Source organism: Chaetura pelagica, unplaced genomic scaffold (genome assembly GCF_000747805.2).
Source record: "Chaetura pelagica isolate M959 unplaced genomic scaffold, ChaPel_1.0 scaffold412, whole genome shotgun sequence".
Taxonomy (NCBI): domain Eukaryota; kingdom Metazoa; phylum Chordata; class Aves; order Apodiformes; family Apodidae; genus Chaetura; species Chaetura pelagica.
In genome coordinates, this window is record NW_009952690.1 from 742,149 (window position 1) to 762,065 (window position 19,917).

General features: G+C 38.4%; 1 protein-coding gene across 1 annotated transcript in view; it reads right to left on the bottom strand.

Moving 5' to 3' along the window:
* The window catches only part of REPS2 (RALBP1 associated Eps domain containing 2), a 101,042-nt gene that overhangs the window by 24,662 nt on the left and 56,463 nt on the right, over positions 1-19,917 (bottom strand). The window contains exons 12-15 of the mRNA XM_009993835.1: positions 18,078-18,147; positions 14,379-14,444; positions 9,821-9,863; positions 6,824-6,960 (exon numbers count right to left, since the gene is read on the bottom strand). Coding sequence (XP_009992137.1) covers positions 6,824-6,960; positions 9,821-9,863; positions 14,379-14,444; positions 18,078-18,147 — 316 coding nt within the window. The remainder of the gene's footprint in view (positions 1-6,823; positions 6,961-9,820; positions 9,864-14,378; positions 14,445-18,077; positions 18,148-19,917) is intronic.

The window sequence follows — 19,917 nt, forward strand, 5'->3', positions numbered from 1 at the left end:
TGGACCAACATTTTTTCATGAACAGAGTAAACCACATGGGATCATGAAAAATAGGTAAGTGGAGCTGGTAGATTGTTGAGAGCTTTTCAATCTTAACAATTTTCAGTAGAAATGAGAGTTTTTAGATTGAAATTTATTTTAACAACCTGTAACAGTATTAAAACAGACTGTAAACCGTCCCTCAATCCCAGAAAAGAAAAGATTTTTTAAGAAATGGGAAAAAAATAATTTAAAAGCAGTTACATTTACACAAATTGCCAAGATGGAGTTACACTTGAAGGGCTGGTAAGTTTTACCCCAGTTTGCACATAAGTACTCTCTGGACTCAGTCCTAATAGATAGACATAGAAGCTTTAGAATCTAAAAATACAGAAATAAGTTACCCCATTAGATGCCTATAATTTAATAACCATTCATTAATTTATGTCCTCACTATTTTTTCCAGCTTATTCAACATTAATTAGGTCCTTGTCTAGGTAGGCAAAGAAAAAAGTTACATAATTGTAAACACATAAATCCTTCATTACAAAAAAAAATGAAAAGCTGAGAGGCATAAAACTTCCATTCAAATCAGAAGGAAGACATCCATATTTTATGCAGAACAAGCTCAGTCCAGTGAAGGGCAACAGGACTACAAGAAAGCAGCAGCTCCAGTAACAGATCAGGAGCAGAGTCCCAAAAGAAAAAAGAGTACACTCTGCTTAAAAAAAAAGTTTTTCAACATTTATGTTAAGAAAGCATTTCACAGTATTTTTACTGCAGAGATACAGTATCAGAGAAGGGTACAAATAGTATCTCAATTTTGTTTATGTATAACAGACATTTTAGTTTAAATTGCAATTGTTGTTACAGCCCTTATAGCCAAAGATACTGACTCTGCGCTCTTAACTCAACAAAGCTGGCAACATTAGAGTTCTTGTGTACTGTGCAGATGATAATCAGCAAAATTGCATATTTTGCTGATGGTATCTGCCACTACCACTCTTGTAAAATAAAGGTTCTTCTGAATCATCATCTTTCTTATTTAATGTTTCAGTCTGATTAATAAACACAGCACAGTAGCATGCAGGACAGCACACTGCTACAGAATGTGTAAAATCCAGCCCTATTACCCAAGAAAGTAGCTGGATTTTACTAAATCGAGACCAATACAAGAGCAATGAGAGGAAGGGGTCCTGAAAATTCACAACTGAATTCAATTCACCACAATCTAAATCCAAATCTAAATAAAAAAAGGAACTACTATTCTAGGTTCCCCTTGTCACTTCAGCTTTGAACCAAAAAGTTAGTTGAGAAATCTCTGTTTATGGTAACAAAAACAACATAACCCCCTGCGTAACCCCATAAAAGCTTGTCTTCAGTAACTAGGCAGAGGCAGCTAATCTCAAGAGATACAGATACTTCTTAGCAAATACAATTAAGCATAAAAGAACAGAGAAGATAATTCAATATTCGTATTTATCTAGGTTAAGTTTGGCAGGTTTTTTAGTATCAAATGTCCAAAAGGAAAAGTGACCTGTATATGGCTCATGAAGTTAAAAATATGATGTAGCTGGAAACAGATCGATGAAAACAGCTGAAAACAATATTAGGGTAATTATTTGGACCCGTTTGTTTGAAGTGCATACAACAATGGAGCAAAAATAAACTTAATTCTCAAAATCTTCTTTCCTACACACTTACAGAACCATTTTATTTGATATGTTGACTGAAAATATTCAGAAATACATAAAATTTGGCTGTGGTTGGGCAAATATGAAAAACCAAAGACATGTCAACACACAATATTCAGAAACCTCTGCGCTTGGCAAATAAAGCTCATCAAGCCTGCATGTTCAAGGAAAGGTTGTGCTAATTGAATGAAGTAATGAAGGTTTGAGGAACTAAAGGAAGTAATGCAAATACTTCCTCCTCACAGGTATGAAAAAGAGCATAAAATGTGATGCTGAACATCAGTCTTCTTCTAGCACTAATGAAAATGAATGAGTGCAGAAATAAGTTTGTACTGACTGAGTATTAAGGCAGAAGTACCACTTTTAACTTGGTGGGAAATGTGTATATGAAAAAATACAGAAGTGATGTAGGGACACATTTACATCACTTATGGGAACACTGATGCACCAATAAACCTGTTCCCTTGTTCCTTTCCTATGAACACCGTGCTGAGAGCAAAGGGGACACTTTCTTATTTGGCACGGATCACCAGCCCAGCAGGGATAAGTAAGAGGTTACTGATCTGACTGTAATTAGGAAAACATCATCCATAATACAAAACAGGGTACTTAAAATAAAATGCTAGTTTGTTTCCTCTTACCAAGTGTGATACTTTGCAACTCACATTTTAAAAGAGAGAGAAAAAAAAACCAACAAGCAAAAATACCAGCCTCACATCACTGGCTAAAACCCACACCCTGAAGGAGTGAAGCAGGTTACAGCGAGTTATTTGCTCACAAGCCTGTGTCAGGAATGGTGCCTGCATTCCACACGTTCTTCACTGCAGGGACAGCCTCAGCAGGAGGCAAGTTTCAAAAGCACACGAGGGCTCAAAACCTGCAGTCGAAAATTAACTTGTAAACAGCTATATGGCTGTTTTGATGAATTACATAGATCTTCAATCTTCCTTCCGTATCAACATGAAACTACACTGTTGATGACAATTACGTTGTTTCACCAAAGTAAATTCTCTTTTCCAAACAAGTATCCTTTGCTCTACAGAGATGTTAATTAAAAGAAGTTACGCAATTCAGAAATGAGACAAAATGGGAAATAAAATGTATTTCAGAGCCATCTGTACCAACCTCCAAGGCCCCAGACTGCTGTTACTGCCTGCAACTGCCCAGAAGTAAAATCTTCAGTAGTTTTCATGGGCATAAAATGTAACTGAAGAAAAGGCCAGAAGACAACAGATGTATTTTTGGGTTGTAATGCTTAAGCTGAGGCTTACCCCAGTTCCAGAGTTACCCCAAGGCAGACACTAGCTTACTGCTGCTGTCGAGGGTAAAAGGAGGCTGGGGGCCTCGCTGCAGGAGTGCCAGGCTCCAAGCTGCTGAAGTTTTGCCCCCCTCAATACCTTCCCTCACCCATATGGCAGAACAGGCAGAAGGGAGAATGAGGAGCCCCAGAGAGCAACTAATTCTGCAAGCAACCTTTGCAAACAGTGCAGGAAAGCTTTGCAGGCCACAGGCTCGTATATGACTAGACAGTGGGCTAGAGAAGAAATGAAGATGTAAACTAGATCGTGTACATATTTAAACTTACATTTTTGTTTCTACTAAAATCCTGCTGTTGTCTTTCCAGGAATGCAGAGAACCCAGCCAAGTATTTTCTTAATATGTACACAGGCCAAATGCCAGAGATTATATATTCAACAAAAAGAAATACATTGAGAATCTAGCAGTACTTAATTCTTCTCAGATGCTAATGTAAAGATTATTTTTAAAATATATAAAAAATAAGATATTTCTTTCTCTTCACTGAAATTCACATGTGGACACTTCAGATTGTGGGGCCTTTCAGTAAGTTCTCTTGTTTTTTTTGTTTTTCCTGGATAACAATAGTTAAGAGCGCCCTGAAAAGTATAGCTATGAAGTATGAATGAAGGCACCTCTTTCAAGTGCAGTTACATCCCAATTCAACCATTTTTAGGCACATTTCCTGTGGCTAGTCCATTGCAGGACATCCCAGCCATCACAGATAAATGTTCTCTGTGTATACCTGCCAGGAGAGGGGCATCATAAGATGGTGGCAAACAATGTAACAGTAGCAAATTAAAAACAAACAAAAGCAATCAATCCCCCCAAAAATGGTGCCTGCAACAAGGATATGCCAGTTTTTGGCTGAATTTACTTCAAGAAAAAGAGGTTTTTCTACCCTTTAAAAATGAAATAAACAAAAACATGCTCCAAATCAGTGGCAGCTTTACAAAAAATAGTGATACCTATAGATGAACATGATCAAGGAGGAACTGAAAATAAAACTCAATACTATTGAGCTTTCCTTTGCAGGTGTAGGAGCAGATTAATCTACCAAACTGACAAAATCTGGATAATTTGTGAACAAGAATTAGTGGGACAAAAACTAATGTATCAAAATGGGATTATTCTAATAATGTTGGATACACCCTGAAAGTTATTAAAATGGTCAATTTTATCTACTGTATTTCTGTACTGACACTAGGCAATACAGTGGTGGTTAGAAAGGATGGTCATTCCAGCTAATTTTTCTGGTTCAGCTGTGACAGTGAGATTATTTTTGAAAACCTAGGAAGGAAGAAAGGCAAGGAGAAAATGTCAAGCAAAAATTCAGTTGAGAGTACATTAGGACAGAAAGTAACAAACTGATCTGTGGATAGAAGCTCATCAGGGTCAGTATTTATGCCAGGCTGTATTATTCCAATAGCCAAGAAACCAAAATAGTACATTGCCACCATGTCATCCATATTGTAAATCTGTAATTATATCATCTGATGGCAGATGGAAATTATTTTAACTTCATTTTTTTATGCTGTCCCCAGAAATAAGAATACAGTCTGTTATAATACAACTGTGTGCATTACTTCACACAAACATGCAGACGCACTTTCTTTTCTGTGAGGCTCTTTGGTTTGAGGTGACAGTGCTCAATCCCTCTGTCTTCCTGCAAACTGACTTTTTACAAAGTGCACTTTGGAAAAACATTCCACTCCCTGAGGACGAACTTTCTCTAGATGAAAAAGGTTTCCAAAAATTATAAGACTGGAATTTCTACTGAGAAGCAACTCCAGAAGGGGAAAGGATGAAAAAAAAGTGAGGTAAAAAAGTGGAAAAAAAGAAAGCAGCTGTATAAAGTCACATTATCAATAGGAATACTCAATTGAATATTCAGTAACAGCTATTCAGAGATTAAAAACAGGGAAAAGCATGCACATGTTTCTTCATAGAACGAAGAATTGAAAATATGGCTTCCAATACAGACATTTTACTTCAAAGCAGAGCAAGGTAAACACACCATGGTACTTGACATGCTGGCATGGGTTGATTGAATCCCTTCCTGATGATGCAGATTTATTTGAAATGGAGCCCTTCTTTGGGCTGGGCTACAAATTGTTTAATACCTTCCTTGAAATCTTCAAGTCTACAAATTCTTCATTATTGTTTCCCAATTAGTATTTATGTTGTTGACACAAAATGGAACAGCTCCATTAGACGAAGATGACCACCCCAAATATTCAGCACTGCTAACAGAAGACATTCAAAAGCACAAAAAATAACAGGCCAATACCCTGTCAGGCACAGGAGGGAAGCTGAACCTCTGGGGAGTCCCTCTACATTTCTGCAATTTGGTAGCACACTATACATTTGGTTTTGTCACCCTAGAGCAAATTTTTGTTACAACTATAGACAATCATAAATTTGAACGCAATATAATGAACAATTTTAGGGTGACTAGGGTACTTCCTTTCTTTGCAAGCAATCAGCTGCCTACCCTTACTTAATCGCTACATTTGAGTGAAGAAACCCTCCAAAAAGTACTGATAGGATAAGTTATCCTTTCCTGCACTCACTATAACACTGTTAGTTTGTCAAGTTGCCCAGCCAAAATCATCGTTACTTCAGAAGTAATGGTGACTTTCAAAACAATCCATTTCAAAAGCAAGATGTTACTTTTCATTCACAGAATGACTTCTTTGAGAATTTACATTCTCCTTTCAAATGTGTTCCAAGGAAAACTTAACTCCAGGTTTATTTCCTTTCAGTTATAATTTGTATCTGGATTCTGAGAGGATTTGCTGCCTTGGCTCTGTATGGGGTTTTATTTTAATATATAACAAAATCAAAATTGGATCCCTGAACAGGAACCACAGTCAAAGATCACGAATTGCTTCTCTGTGTAAGGCAGGGGGAAAAAAAAGTTTATCCCTATTGAATTTCAGGGTTCAGCACACATAGCAGGACTCCTGAATTCTGTCTGGTGTTTGCACAAAAAATCCTCTCATACAGCAAGAAACGAAACTCTCTTTTCCACTCCAACAACCACATAAGAGAGCCCAGTTAAAACATTCCTTGGCTTTCCTCTGAAGCATAAACATGACCATGTTTAACCTAGTCCTTGAATCAGATGATTGGTGTGTACCACATAAAGCTCTGGTCTGGTTCAAGGACACTGCCTAAGCACAGCAATGCTGGATGACTGCTGCCCTGAACAAACAGCTCCTCTTTCCACCATTCACTGTGCAAGGCAGAAAGGATTGCCCAAACACTAATGTGCTGCAGAGCAGTTTTCTTTCAGCTCATTCCAGCTACTATCCTAAGTTTTTCTTTCTCTCCCCTCAACATGCACCCATGTCAAAAGAAATTACCCTTTCTTTTTACTCAAAGAATGGTTCCTGATTGCTCCCATGCATATGGAAGACTTCAAGATCAAAAATGATTGCACTAGATAAATTTCATTTTCTCCCAGTTTAAACATTAAGGGTTTTCTTCCTGCTTCTGAACTACAAAAAATAAATAGTAATAAAAAACCAAACATATTTGAGTTACTGATTAGAAGTGCCTAAACAGCCAGACTAGTTATAAACAAGTCAGTGATGACAGACTACCATATGTCAAGCTTCCCATTATTGTGCCATTCTGTTATAATCACCTTAGTTATAACAAGTAATTTGTCCACTTAACAACAATGTAATGCAAGAAAGTGTAACTACTTCTGTAGTGTGTTGCTGTCTATAGCAAAGAAACTTACAGCTCATGCACATTATCATCAAGCATTTGTGTAAATGGATCAAGTTGCCAAGTATGCAGCTAACCTAAATAGTCTCAAAAGAAGGAAAGAAAGCAAACTTTACCTTGTGTATTTTGTTGAAATATTTTGTTTAGATCCAAAGAGGAAGCTCTGGAATGTGATTTCTGTGGCCTTGGAGGTGGAGTAGGGGGCTCTTCTCCCTTTTTCATGGCATCTTCTATTGATGTGCTAGAATATGACCTAAGGAAGAATGGGGGTAGGAGGGGATGGAGATAAAGCAGAAAGTATTTTACTTCAGAAATTCATTTTAAACAACTACACTGAAGAGTATCTAAAAATATACTGACCAGAACTCTAGTTAATGGTGGAAATTCCTTGTCCTAACTAAAAGTTCTCTATTATAGTAAGACAGATTTAATTTTTTTTTTTGCCAACAGAGGGACCTACACATCTGGGAAAAGGAATGGGTCATGCTGACAGAGACACTATTTTTTTAAGGCCTTTTCTATTACAGCTTCAGGCTCTTCTCATGTAACTTTATGTGCCAACAGAGTAATTGTATATTCACTTCAAGATTGTATTATCTCTTACTCTAGTTAATGGTGGAAATTCCTTGTCCTAACTAAAACGTAGATAGTAAATCAAACAGGAGTTTAATTTTTTTTTTGCCAACAGAGGGACCTACACATCTGGGAAAAGGAATGGGTCATGCTGACAGAGACACTATTTTTTTAAGGCCTTTTCTATTACAGCTTCAGGCTCTTCTCATGTAACTTTATGTGCCAACAGAGTAATTGTAGCAACTATTTTGAATAAACTGAGTAAACTTCCACCCCCCTTGTTACAGTTTCTGTTGCCTTTCCCCACTGTGAGGGTAGTGTTTATACAGGTATAGCTCCAACCTACCTCTTCCAAGTACATATTTTGTAGTTTATAGTATTCTAGCAGAATAAATTTTCTATTGCAAACAGTCACCTAATTCCCCAAAATCCAGAAAAATCAAATGGCTCCAAAGTAACCAAAAGTGGTCAAATACATGTCCCAGTGCAGACAGCCTTCTATGCTCTTCCACATCCCATTAATCCCAACGTGGTACATTTGATTAGAATTTTGATTTTGCTGAATAGTGTCCAATATTTTTCAGCTGTTGTAGTTAACCACTTTTCTGCAAGACGAAGAGCTTTCTTCAAAATGAGCATTGACAACGTGAGATGTTACACTTACTGTAACACATTACGCATGACAGGCAAGACCAAAAACATATTCAAGTAGAACAGAAATTACTTCTACTAATGGGAAACGGATCTGTTTTTTGCCAGACATGCTGCTGTTAGAAAACAACTCTTTAACAGAACAGACATTTGGCAATGCTGATCCTATGTTTTTTATGTAAACTTTAATCAACACAAGAGTGAAAGCTATAATTGCCTCAAAATATACATGTGGCACAAAAAACTTTGCTGATGTTGAATTTTTTATCTTGGTAGAGTCCTGGTTTCCATATTCATGTCATGTAAGAACTAACCCACCCCGCCTGAAATAAGTGGGAGAGCTTTGAATCAGAACCTTAAGGTTTTACGATTTCACTTCCCATATTATGCAGTATATATTTTACATGCATTACAACTGGACAATCTAACAGCTTGATATTTTAAATTTTTTTGTAAGGCTGAGTAAGATATCAGCTATCGGGCAAAAATATGCCAGCCCCAGCAGTGCTAACACAGAGCCCTGTGACAGGGAATCATTGCTTGCAGCAGACAGACTTGACACCTAAAAGTCAGTGAAGAGTCAGCAGCAAAGAAACTGCACAGCTTAGGCTAGAAAAGCAGGACCCAGAGCTGAGAGCTGCAGACTTGAATCATTGCCTCTGGTGGTTGGGCACACCTGAAGACAGAGACCCTTGAGCCTATAGAGCCCTCCAGGCTTTGCAGGGCAAGCAAAGCAGAAGGTCTGAGTTCAAGGATGTGCTCAAGAATCTTTAGTCTCAACTTCTACCTTGAATTCATGAGACACACTCATATGTGAGACAGTCAGATGTGGCACAGTAGTCATATTCAAGTGATTTATTTCAAATTTGCTTAAGCAGTTGTAATTTTATGCTGTTTTGCATAAAATACTTTTTACACATATTTTGCATATTTGCAATTTATGGTTCAGTAACACAGCAAGACAATTTAAAACAGTATGAAAACTAAAAAGCTTTGGTTAGCAGTTGGAAAATAGCACTCAAGGCAGTTCATCCTTCCTGGATGTGGGTCCTAAGAACAGAGGATTTCAATCTTCATTCATCATGCATATAGCTGATCCTTTCTTATTAGCAGGCTTTGACAAGCTTGTAAGAAGGGAGCTCCTGATTATACTCTCATTACCCCAGAAAAAGAAATTAAGCCCTCTAACTAGCACCAAGAAAAAAGTTTGAAGGTGAATGCACAATATGTTTACACACCAGAATGGTGAACAACCAAAGCCAACACATAATCCATTAATATACAGTATTTTCTGGTACAGGTTTCCCTTTTGTTTCAAAATACCCACATTCAGCAGGTGCCACTTCTCATGGACCAGTGAGAGTTTGTACGCCTTTCCATCACACACCAACCAGGCATAGCCAAGAACACACACTAACAAGAGGATTCACTCACCCACATCCATGAGCTGAGCTACTATTGCTGTTTCTGTGGGAGTGTGCAATGTCTCCCTTCATATGCAACCATTGTGCAGGTTTCACCAACCACTGTGCAGGTTTCACCAACATGAAATGGCTGAGAACATTCCCCGCAATAGGGTGGTCCTCACTGTCCCACCCTGACACCTCCAGGGCAGGGCTGGAGACAGTCACCAACCCCACAAAGCAGCCAGGCTTGGCAGACCAAGTCCCAGCATCTTACAACCAGAGATGGCAGGGTTGTAGGCAGTACTTATGTAGGGTCTCTAGCTTATAGATCTCTCCTGGTATACATGCCTTTTATCTGAGCTGGACTTCCAGCACAACACCAATTAAAAAGAATGAATTAAAAATTCAACACCAGGTCTTACACCCTGAGTCTAACACCAGAGGAACATATGTCTTCTCCAAAAACAGAAATGAAAGCAGTACCTGGATCGTGGTCTGGCTTTCAGTGCGTAAGATTCCTGAGCAGCTGAAACAGACAAAAAGAAAAAAACAAGAAGTACTGCTAAAACTTCATATTTTAAATAAATGCCCTTAGGTGCAGGATCAGCGTTCATTAAAAATATGACTGTTGCAAATGCGGATGCGAGATTGGCAAGACTGTGCTCATTTCACATGAGCAATGGGGATTTGTTTTCATTTCTTCTTCCCCTTTGCTTCTGTCGTGCGTAAATGTCCCAAGAATTCAAAAGCCCACATGTAGGCAGACCTTCAGCTTTTAACTTGGTAACCAGAATGCAGGAAAAGCAATAATAGGTCTGATAGCACTAAACTGTACTCCTGGATGTAGTTTTGACAGACCAAAATAAGGAACAGCATCAACTTTCCACAGCAAAGACCTTACTCATAGTCCAAATATCTATCAGTTGTCCTAATTCCCAAAGCACAAAGGTTTATGTCCTTCACAAATACTTGAGTAATTAGTATAAATGTACATCATCTTTCCACTCATAAAAAAAAAATTAACACATCAGGTTGAGACTACACTGACATAGAGAAGGAAAGCTATTTTAAGGCAGAAAGCTTTAAAGGGTAAATATTGATCAAACACATTTCTATTAATGTAAAAACTGGTTTTCTTTCATTTGGATGAATTCCAAATATCCTGCCACATGCAGGTTTTGTGTGACAGAAAAACAAGTGCTGACTTACCTTCTCTGCATAATTCCTTGAGGCCATTCCTTGGTTTACATAGTCTTTTTGTGACTTTTCTGCTGCTTTCCTTACTAACATGAGATAATTTTGAGAAAATATTATCTGTGTGATTGCTTTCAAATGTGGCCCACTGAGATATCCTCCAGGTATCACAGCAGCAGCAACAATCCCAATGCATACACAAAATGAATACTTGTACTTTTCCCATTATTCTGCTAATCAAGGTACAACACTTAGATGAAGCAAGTATGCTGGGGAATAAAATTCTACGACTTTCTAGCTTCCTTCAGGTATATGACTACTTCCAAGTTGGACATTTATCACCAGCTACTATCTGAGCACATACAGCACTATCTGAGAACACAAGAGCTCCTCCAAAACATAGAGCAGGAGCTACCTGTGGTACCAGCTGGCAATTTCTGACTTTGTAATGGCTTGCACTGTACTACTCCACAGACCCTCTGAGGGAGGCTTCAGGCTCACAGAAGACAAGTAGCATCATATGGCATATGTACAGCCACACACTATTTCTCCATAAAAGAAACTGCTTTTAGGGTCACACGGTGCTAGTCAGTGCTTTGGATGGAATAAATCCAAATGCAGCTGGCAGTGACACAAACAACCACTTATAAACCAAGTTCTAGTAGCTTATTGTCACCAACAAACTGGCTCAGAGTCATCCAGATTTCTGAGCAACAAACTCTTCCTAGCAACTAAAGGGAAGAGAGGGAATTATTATTAAAATATGCAGTGGTGATAATCCTCCTCTCTCTCTGTATCCAACTCCCAGAGAACACAACTTCAGACACTGCTCCCCTACAGCAATATGACCCAATTTTTCCAGCATTGAAATTGCTGATTATTAAATTATATGCACAATTATTAAATGTATGCCACTTAGAAATAGGAAGTATAAATCCTTTCCAAGCTAAGCCAGGTTTAAGAACCTTCACATTTTCCTTCTTTTATGGAGACCATAATTCTGTTCATGCTTCTTTTAGAAAACCTTTTGTCTAAAAACCTGCAGGTAAAACTGACATTCAAACTCCCCAAGGACATCTTGTTGAGGTAAACAAGAAGGCACACACGGAAGAGAGAATCCCAAGATGACTACTAATAAAAGAGGCTAGAACACTGACATGGATTTTCTTTTAGGCTTTTGAAATACCAAGAAATTCAAGGCTACAAGTACACAACACCCAGACTTAGCTTTACCTTTCCAAAGAAGTAGTATAATATAAAACAATTATAAAACAGGCAGTTCATTATTAGGACATACAAATAATTGTGGCAAGATTTTAATAAAACATGCAGTTATTAAAACTCAGTATGTGCATGTTTTGTTTTGGAGGTGCAGGATTATACATATTCACATCACAATCATTTAAGATAACACAAAATTATTTACCCAGTTAATGAGTTTTCCATCTTTCTAGTGCTCTGGATACCTAAGCATAAGTTACATGAAATTGATTTTAAAAAATTAAAGCTGTTCAATAAATTAATTACAGTTATTATTTAAAAGTTTGTATATTCCTGGAATAGTACAGCCTGTTGAACCGAACACTAATTGAAGTCACATATGACAATGAACTCTTATTTATTCATTTCACAGGAGAGTGTGAAGGTTTGCCTTTTGAGTGTTTCACTGCTCCTCTCCCAATCCAAGCTCATTTTAAGCTCCAAAAGGGCGCTGATTCAGTAACTTTTGGCTGTAGTCCAATTCCTTATACTTAACTGGTGCCTCCTTGCTTTACAGGCTGAGGATTGGGTGTGAAAGTGCACCATAAAAGGTGCACATATGCTACCTGGCTAAACCAAAGACCAAGTAAGTCTAGTCTAAATTGCCCCAGTGTCTCATCTCTTAATGGCAACCTAGGCAGATTTGTACAACTTGAATGCTCACAAGAAATTTGCCCCTTCATCCTTTCAAAGTCTAAGGCAGATGGAGATCTTACACTTAGGAGCTTAAATTCGGATATGCTAAGCATGTAAAGTACTGTACTGACTTCCAATTTCTAGTCCTTCTGAAGGCAAAGATAACTTTCCAATAATAAAGCACAGCAGAATCATCTTTCCTGTCATTACCTAAACAGCTCAAATCAATAACCAAAGAAGGATGTAAAATTTCTCCTGCTTCATCCCAACCAGGTTTTCAACCTAAAGGTTAATGATGCCGGTGACCTTTCAGAACAACGACTGATTCTAAACTAACCGCTCCATTACTATGCTGTACCTAACCCACTACACAGATCAACATTTTTACTCCTACCATCAATTCATAGAATCATGGAATCCTCCTGGTTGGAAGGGACCTTGAAGATCATCAAGTCCAACCATAACCTAAATCCCCCTACCATAACCTAATTTACCCATTCAGTGCTTAAATCATGTTGCTAAGCACTGTATCTGCATTTCTTTTAAATACTTCCAAGGATGGTGACTCCACCACCTCCCTGGGCAGCCTGTTCCACTGTCCAAGCAATTATGATGATGGGGCAAAACTCTGCCATCTCTCTTGGAATACAAACACAGTAATGCTGTACCCAGAAGACCTCCCTGCAGAGGAGATGGAGGAGTCAGGGGAAAGAGAACGGTGACACAGGAGATGTGCATGTGACAGCAGGTTGTTTTTCCTAAGTGTACCAAAGATGGAATTGCTACACTGAAAATAAAACTGCCTGGGGTGCCCCTGGGCAAAATGGGAGGGAAGATAACAGAAATGAAAGTCTCCTAACCACTCTCCTATCCTCCTGAGAGGGAAGTGTAAGAGTGTGTATTTCAAGGGGGAGTGTGGGGGGCAGGGGGTGTGAAGCAGAAGCAGATATCATTTGAGAATAGGAGCTGAAGATAGGGAATCTGGCAGCTGCCAAGGGTTTGGGAAGAAGCCAGGAAAAAAAAAGACTTGGGAAATGAGGCATGCAGCTGTTGAGCAGCCATGAATAAATCGAGCTATAAGACAAAACTGCTGTGACAGACATGTGGGGTCAGTTTTCATAATCAACGATATCTTCATGAGTAAAAACATTTATGCAAAAGGAAAAGAAAGCAAGTCCAAATTTTAGCTTGACTGGGACCACGGAGGGCTTGCAAACACTCCCACCACCCTCACAGTAAGATTTACAAAGAGGAAGGCCAGGGAGGTCTGACAAACTGAACTGAGTGTGTGGGAAGTTTCTGGAGCAACTAAGTAATTTTGACATACACCGTTCCAGAAATAACATTTTCTAGTATGATAGGAAGAAGGAGTGTTTATTGGACTTGTAGAGAGGAAAAATGAGGGTGGTTTCAACTCTGTAATGCCCTCCAAATCAAAAGCCTGAATCAGTGCTCTTAGTGCCGCAAGGTCCATGTTTTCAAAAGGCTATCTAACCTTAAAACTCCTTGACAGAAAATAGGAAACCTCAATTCCACAAATAAACAGGCTGATTCCGAATAATTACTGAATACTTGCTGTGTACTTAGGAAGAGATTTATCAAGAGGTACAATGTTTGTGCTCCGGCATCTTGTTTGTAGTACAGAAAAACAAAATTCTGACTCCTTAAAAACTGATACATTAAAAAAATTTCCCACACATGAAGACTGCACATAGACTAACAACAAGGGAAAGACATCAAGAAAACCTTTTGAAAACCTGAATTAAACTAATTAAGATGAATTGTGCAAAAGTAGTAGTCAACATGAGGGAACAGCTAATTTCAGTAGTAAAATTATACAAGAACAAAAGGATCTTAAAAAAAATCAAATTACATTAATTTAGGCTTGTGATATAAAAAATATTTGATCAAAATCCTAATGGAATAAACATGTCAATTTTTTTCTTCTTACCTGTTTTCACAGTCAAGTGCTGGAATTCCTTTGGTATCGTTTTGAGAACAGTGCTTACTTTAAGAGCTTAAAAAAAAAAAGTGAATAATTAATTTAAGTATGTGCAGGTAAAATCTACAAGTATCAGTTCCAAGAAAGAAGTATTTCAGTTGGTATTAGAACATGTGATAATGCTAAACATACCTGAAAAAAACCCAGAAGTATCCAAATACCATCACAACACCCAAGCCCTCAAAAAGTAACAACTGTTAAGAGCACAAGAGTGAAGAACAGAAAAGTCATCTATGCCCAAATTCACATGCAACCACAAATTTTGAGAATTGGGGGTTTTGGTGTCTAAATCCATGGGACTTCTGTTTCAGAGAGGTAGTGCTTTCATAGAGCCACTTTGCAGAGCTGGGACTCATCTCTCCCAAGTGACAAGGATCTGGCTGCTTTTGGCAACTCAAACCTTTCACGCCTTTGCCAGGGAATGTCACGTGGCACCAACAGAGTCAGGGTTAAAATTCAGAAAATCCCAATCTTTGTGCTTATTCCCCTTTCACTGATGTCTATGCATCCTTTACTAATTACTGTCTTAAGGTGTTCTTAATGCTTTGTAGCATATTTTAATGCATTGTAATACATACTAGTATAAATGACCACTTGGAATGAAGTCTCTCATCTTGGTCTACCTTTATCAAATAAAACATGCTAAAAGTCTGGTTCTCATGATCCAGTTCTATCAACACTATTTTCCACATTTAACTATATTATAATCTGACAGAGTGGAGCTACTTTACTTGTATAGTTTTGAAAATGCAGGAAAATTTACTTCTACAGTCTTGAACCAGAGGTTCTTGAGTTCTGGGGAGATCTCCTCAGTCCAGAGAGTGATCTGCTCTTTCCTTTGTCAGAATGGCAATAAATGGTAGAATAAGAGGATTTGTTCTTTGGCTGAAATGGCAGGAATCTCTGCCATAAATACAGCAAACCCCACAGGACTGTGCACTGCAGCAGCTTCCCATTTGAATTAATGTGTCAGCTACCAAGAGCAAAACAAAAGTTCTTCAACTACACAGGCAAGAAAAAGAGATGCTCCAAGTAAAAGGTAAACCTGTCCTAGTCATATGAAAGCAGTAAGCTTCAAGGTTCAAGTCTTGCTCTTGTTTGTTATGAACTTTACAACAAAACAAAACTTGTCAATAAAACGTTACTTTCTTGGAACATGGTGAGTTGTCAAAACATTTTACAAACACCTGTCAAATCTGACAACCCTTCTTTGAACAAGGGCCACTAGGAATCACAAAACTGTCATGGTTGGAAAAGACCTCTAAAATCACCGAGTCCAACCATTTACCCAGGGACAAAACAAACAAACAAAAAACCAAACAACCACACACACACAAAACCATAACCACACACTCCACAAAACCAACAACAACACACAACCCCCAAAAGGCCCACCATGCCTACTAGATCATATCCCAAAGTGCCAAATCTACATGTTTCTTGAATACCTCCTGAGATGGTGACTCCACCACCTCCCTGGTCAGCCTGTTCCAGTGCCTAAATACTCTTTCAGTAAATAAATTCTTCCTAATATCTGGTCTAAACTTCCTCTGGCAACTTCAGGCCATTTCGTCTAGTCCTGCTGTTACTCACTTGGGAGAAGAGGCCAACACCCACCTCCCTACAACCTCCTTTCAGGTAGTTGTAAAGAGCAGTGAGGTCTCCCCTCAGCCTCCTCTTCTTCAAACTAAACAATCCCCATTCCCTCAGTCTCTTCTCCTAGGACTTGTTCCCTAAACCCTTCACCAGACAAATGTCCTTCTTTTAGTGAGCAGCCCAGAACTGAACACAGTACTCAAGGTGTGGCCTCACCAATGCAGAGTACAATTACTTCCCTACTCCTGCTGGCCGTCCTATTCCTGATGCAGGCCACGCTATTCCTGATGCTGGCCAACACGCCACTGGCCTTCTTGGCCACCTGGAGACACTGCTGGCTTGTGTTCATCCAGCTGTCAACCAGGACCTGGTACTTGGCCTTATTGAATCTCATACAGTTGGCCTTGGCCCAACAATCCAACCAGTCCCCATTCCTCTGCAGAGCCTTCTCCAGTCGTCTGGGAACTCCCCTGTTGAAAAGAACTGCTGATAAATGACAGAGGCACCAGTCCCTTTAGTACTCTTCGGTGAATCCCATCTGGCCCTACAGACTTCTGAGTATCCAGGTGCCATAGCAGGTCCTTAACTGCTTCCTCCTGGATTACAGGGAGTTTGTTCTGCTCTCCATCCTTCCAGGTGTGAAAACTGAATACCCTGGAATTAGCTGGTCTGACTATTCAAGACGAAGGCAAATAAGGCATTAAATATCTCAGCCTTTTCCTCATCTTTGGTTGCAATGTTCCCTCTCATCCAATAAGGGATAGAGATTCCCCCTGGCTCTCTAATTATTGTTAATGTATTTATAAAACTTTTTTTATTGTCCCTTATGACAACAATCAGATTGAGCTCCAGCTGGGCTTTTGTCTTTCTAGTTCTCTCTCTGTATGACTTCACAAGATCCCTGTACTCATTTTTAGTTGCTTACCCCTTCTTCCAAAGGTGTTAAAATTCTCCTTTTTTTCCCCCCCGAGTCCCAGCAAAAGCTCTCTATTCAGCCAGGCCAGTCATCTGCCCCACCATTTTGTTTCACAACACATGGGTACAGCCTGCTCTTGTGCTCTTAAGACTTCCTTCTTCAAGAGTGTCCAGCCTTCTTGGATCCCATTGTCCTTCAGGACTCTCTTCTTAAGGGGTTGGCCCAATCAGTGTCCTAAAAAGGCCAAAGTCCACCCTCCAGAAACCCACGGAAGTCCATCTGCCAAACTCAGTCACATCTAAGTGTGGAAGGCGATTCAGGAATGTGGACTATACCTTGTCTCACAGCTCTGATGCAAACTCAGCATGTGCACAGCTGGGAGGTCAAGATGTATCATTCTTTTTTATATATATATAATCCTCAGCTCTTAGAATAAGGCAATAAAAAAAAAACCCACAATTGTTTTGTTTCTACAGCCGAGGGGTAGGTACAGCAGGTGAGAACCTGAAAGGTCAGGAAAAGGGCATATAAAAGAGAATGACTGTGTGACGATCCAGTGTCGATTCTGGAAGCCCTAGTAGCTGCTGAGTGGAAAAAGAAAAAGATCAATTTCACATGCCTTGCTCCTGACAGATTTCAAGTGAAATAAATGCATCAAGTATTTGCAATCCAGTCTGTCCGAAACTTTTATTTCGTGAGAAAATATAGGGACTTTTTTTTTTTTTAAATAACAGCTAATTTTGAAGTTTTGCTAGTTCCTGCAAAAAGGGAAATCCAAACACTGGCACAACGTAGTTTTGAGTCTTACAAAACTCCTGATAACAACAATTACAACTTTTTTAAATTAAGTACTGCAGCATTAATTGCTTTAGGACTACATGTATTTTAGAAGGTGCATTTTGTATCATTCATGTATAACACAAATTATTTTTAAGCAAACACATCCATTTATTTGTCTTCAACTCAGCTGCTGTCAATGACTTAAAATAAATGTCTTCCTTTTAAATCTATAGCAAGACATAGCCAACTTAGAAATTAAAAACAGCATTGCTTCTGTAGGCAAATATAAGGAATTACTAATAACACACAGAACTTAATCCATAACAGAGAGGGGGAAACATTATTTATTTCAATACCTTGTTTGTCATCTTTCTTTGAGTCTTGCAACAGGGCAGAGTTGTCAGGTACCTCTTCAGCAGATGCCTTCTTAAAGAAAGAAGATGTATCTGTTACACTGACTGGCATAGCACCCACATATTCAGATTCACAGCAAACAGATGGACACAAATAAAGGTGATGCTCTCGCACCATGATTTCCTTTGCAAAATAAAGAAGCATCGAGGACCTTGAGAAAGACATCTATAACTCTGCTTTTCAAGGTACAGCAGTTCCACACTGGAATTAAGTTTGAGAAGCCCTTCAACAGTGACTCACAAGGAGCTAAGGACTATACATAAGGAGAGCCTTCTCACAAAAGAGCAATGTCACACTGTGTTTTCTTTTCTCTTTGGGTGTAACACCCATGTTAGGGTTGAGGAAACTTTCTCAAGGCCAAGAGATAGAGTCTTCATCCTAACAGTCTCTCCAGCCAAAACTCCAGCTGCACTGCAGAGCCCACTAGTTCTGTATCTAAGGTCTTCCAGCAGAGTTGGCTGATCTTTGGACTGCTCTTTTCTTTCAGCACTGAGATGGGAAAAACAAATTTCACCAGCACATCTGCTGGAGGCCCATTCAGGCTTCTCATGGGAAAACAGGGAACTTCACCCCAAACTTACTCCTTAACTTTATTTTAGTAGCAACTTGTAATTCAGGCTTTTGTTGTTCTTGTTACTTCTGCTGCATAGCTCCCAAGAAGGAACCAGGAACAAATTCTACTACCATTATCTGTAAGAATAAGGATATGCTCTGCAGCCAAAACAACAATAAAGCTAAAGTCAGAAACCTCAAACTTCTCTAAATATTAAGCAGTGCTGATTTTTCCCAGTGAGCATGGAAGAGGCTGGGCTTCAAAATGGCCTGAAATCCATCAGGCCTAAAAAAAATTAATTCAGGAACACAGATTTTGCAGATGATACAAAAAAAATCCCCAAATTTAAAGTCAGTAATTCAAGAAGGCCAATTCTAGAGTAAAGGGCTATCAGATCTGTTTTAGAAAGTTGCATGAGGGATTCCCTAATGCTCCTGAGGAACCAACATAGACAAAAATATGGCTCGAGGACTCTGAAAACATTTGAAGAAAAACCTCCTATCTAAATTAAAGAGTGCCAGACCAAAGCCCTAATTCTGAATGAACTGATGCTTGAATTGATAGACAGAAATTTCAATGAACTGTGAACATTACATTACTGAGGGGGTTTAGAGCAACCCCAGCCAGTTGTTTTATGCATATAGTGTTAAACTGTGTTATATCTTTAAGCTTTGGCAGTGAGAAAACTTGTGGAAAAGAGCCAACATAATGGAAGAAAAAGAAAAGAAAAAATACCACATCAGAACCAGAGTGGGAGACAAAAATTTGAGAAAGAAAAAATAGGAAGACAAAACCTCCTTGGTTAATAAAAAGCAGTCACCCTTGTCATTCTTCAGCATAACATTAGCAGTCTTTTTGTGTTTTGTAAGTTTAACAAAATCTAGCGTTCAGGTGACCTGTGTCCTGCCATTATTTTCTTTATGGATGCATTAAAAAAATGTTTCCATTGTACTACAATAGTTCAGAAGTGACAGTAAAAGTCATCTTCAGAAATTAAATAGCCTTAATGGATGATAGGTGGAAAAAGACAAAGATATGGGCATAATGCATAACTGATTATATCAATAATATAATATAATATAATATAATATAATATAATATAATATAATATAATATAATATAATATAATATAATATAATATAATATAATATAATATAATATAATATAATATAATATAATATAATATAATATAATATAATATAATATAATATAATATAATATAATATAAT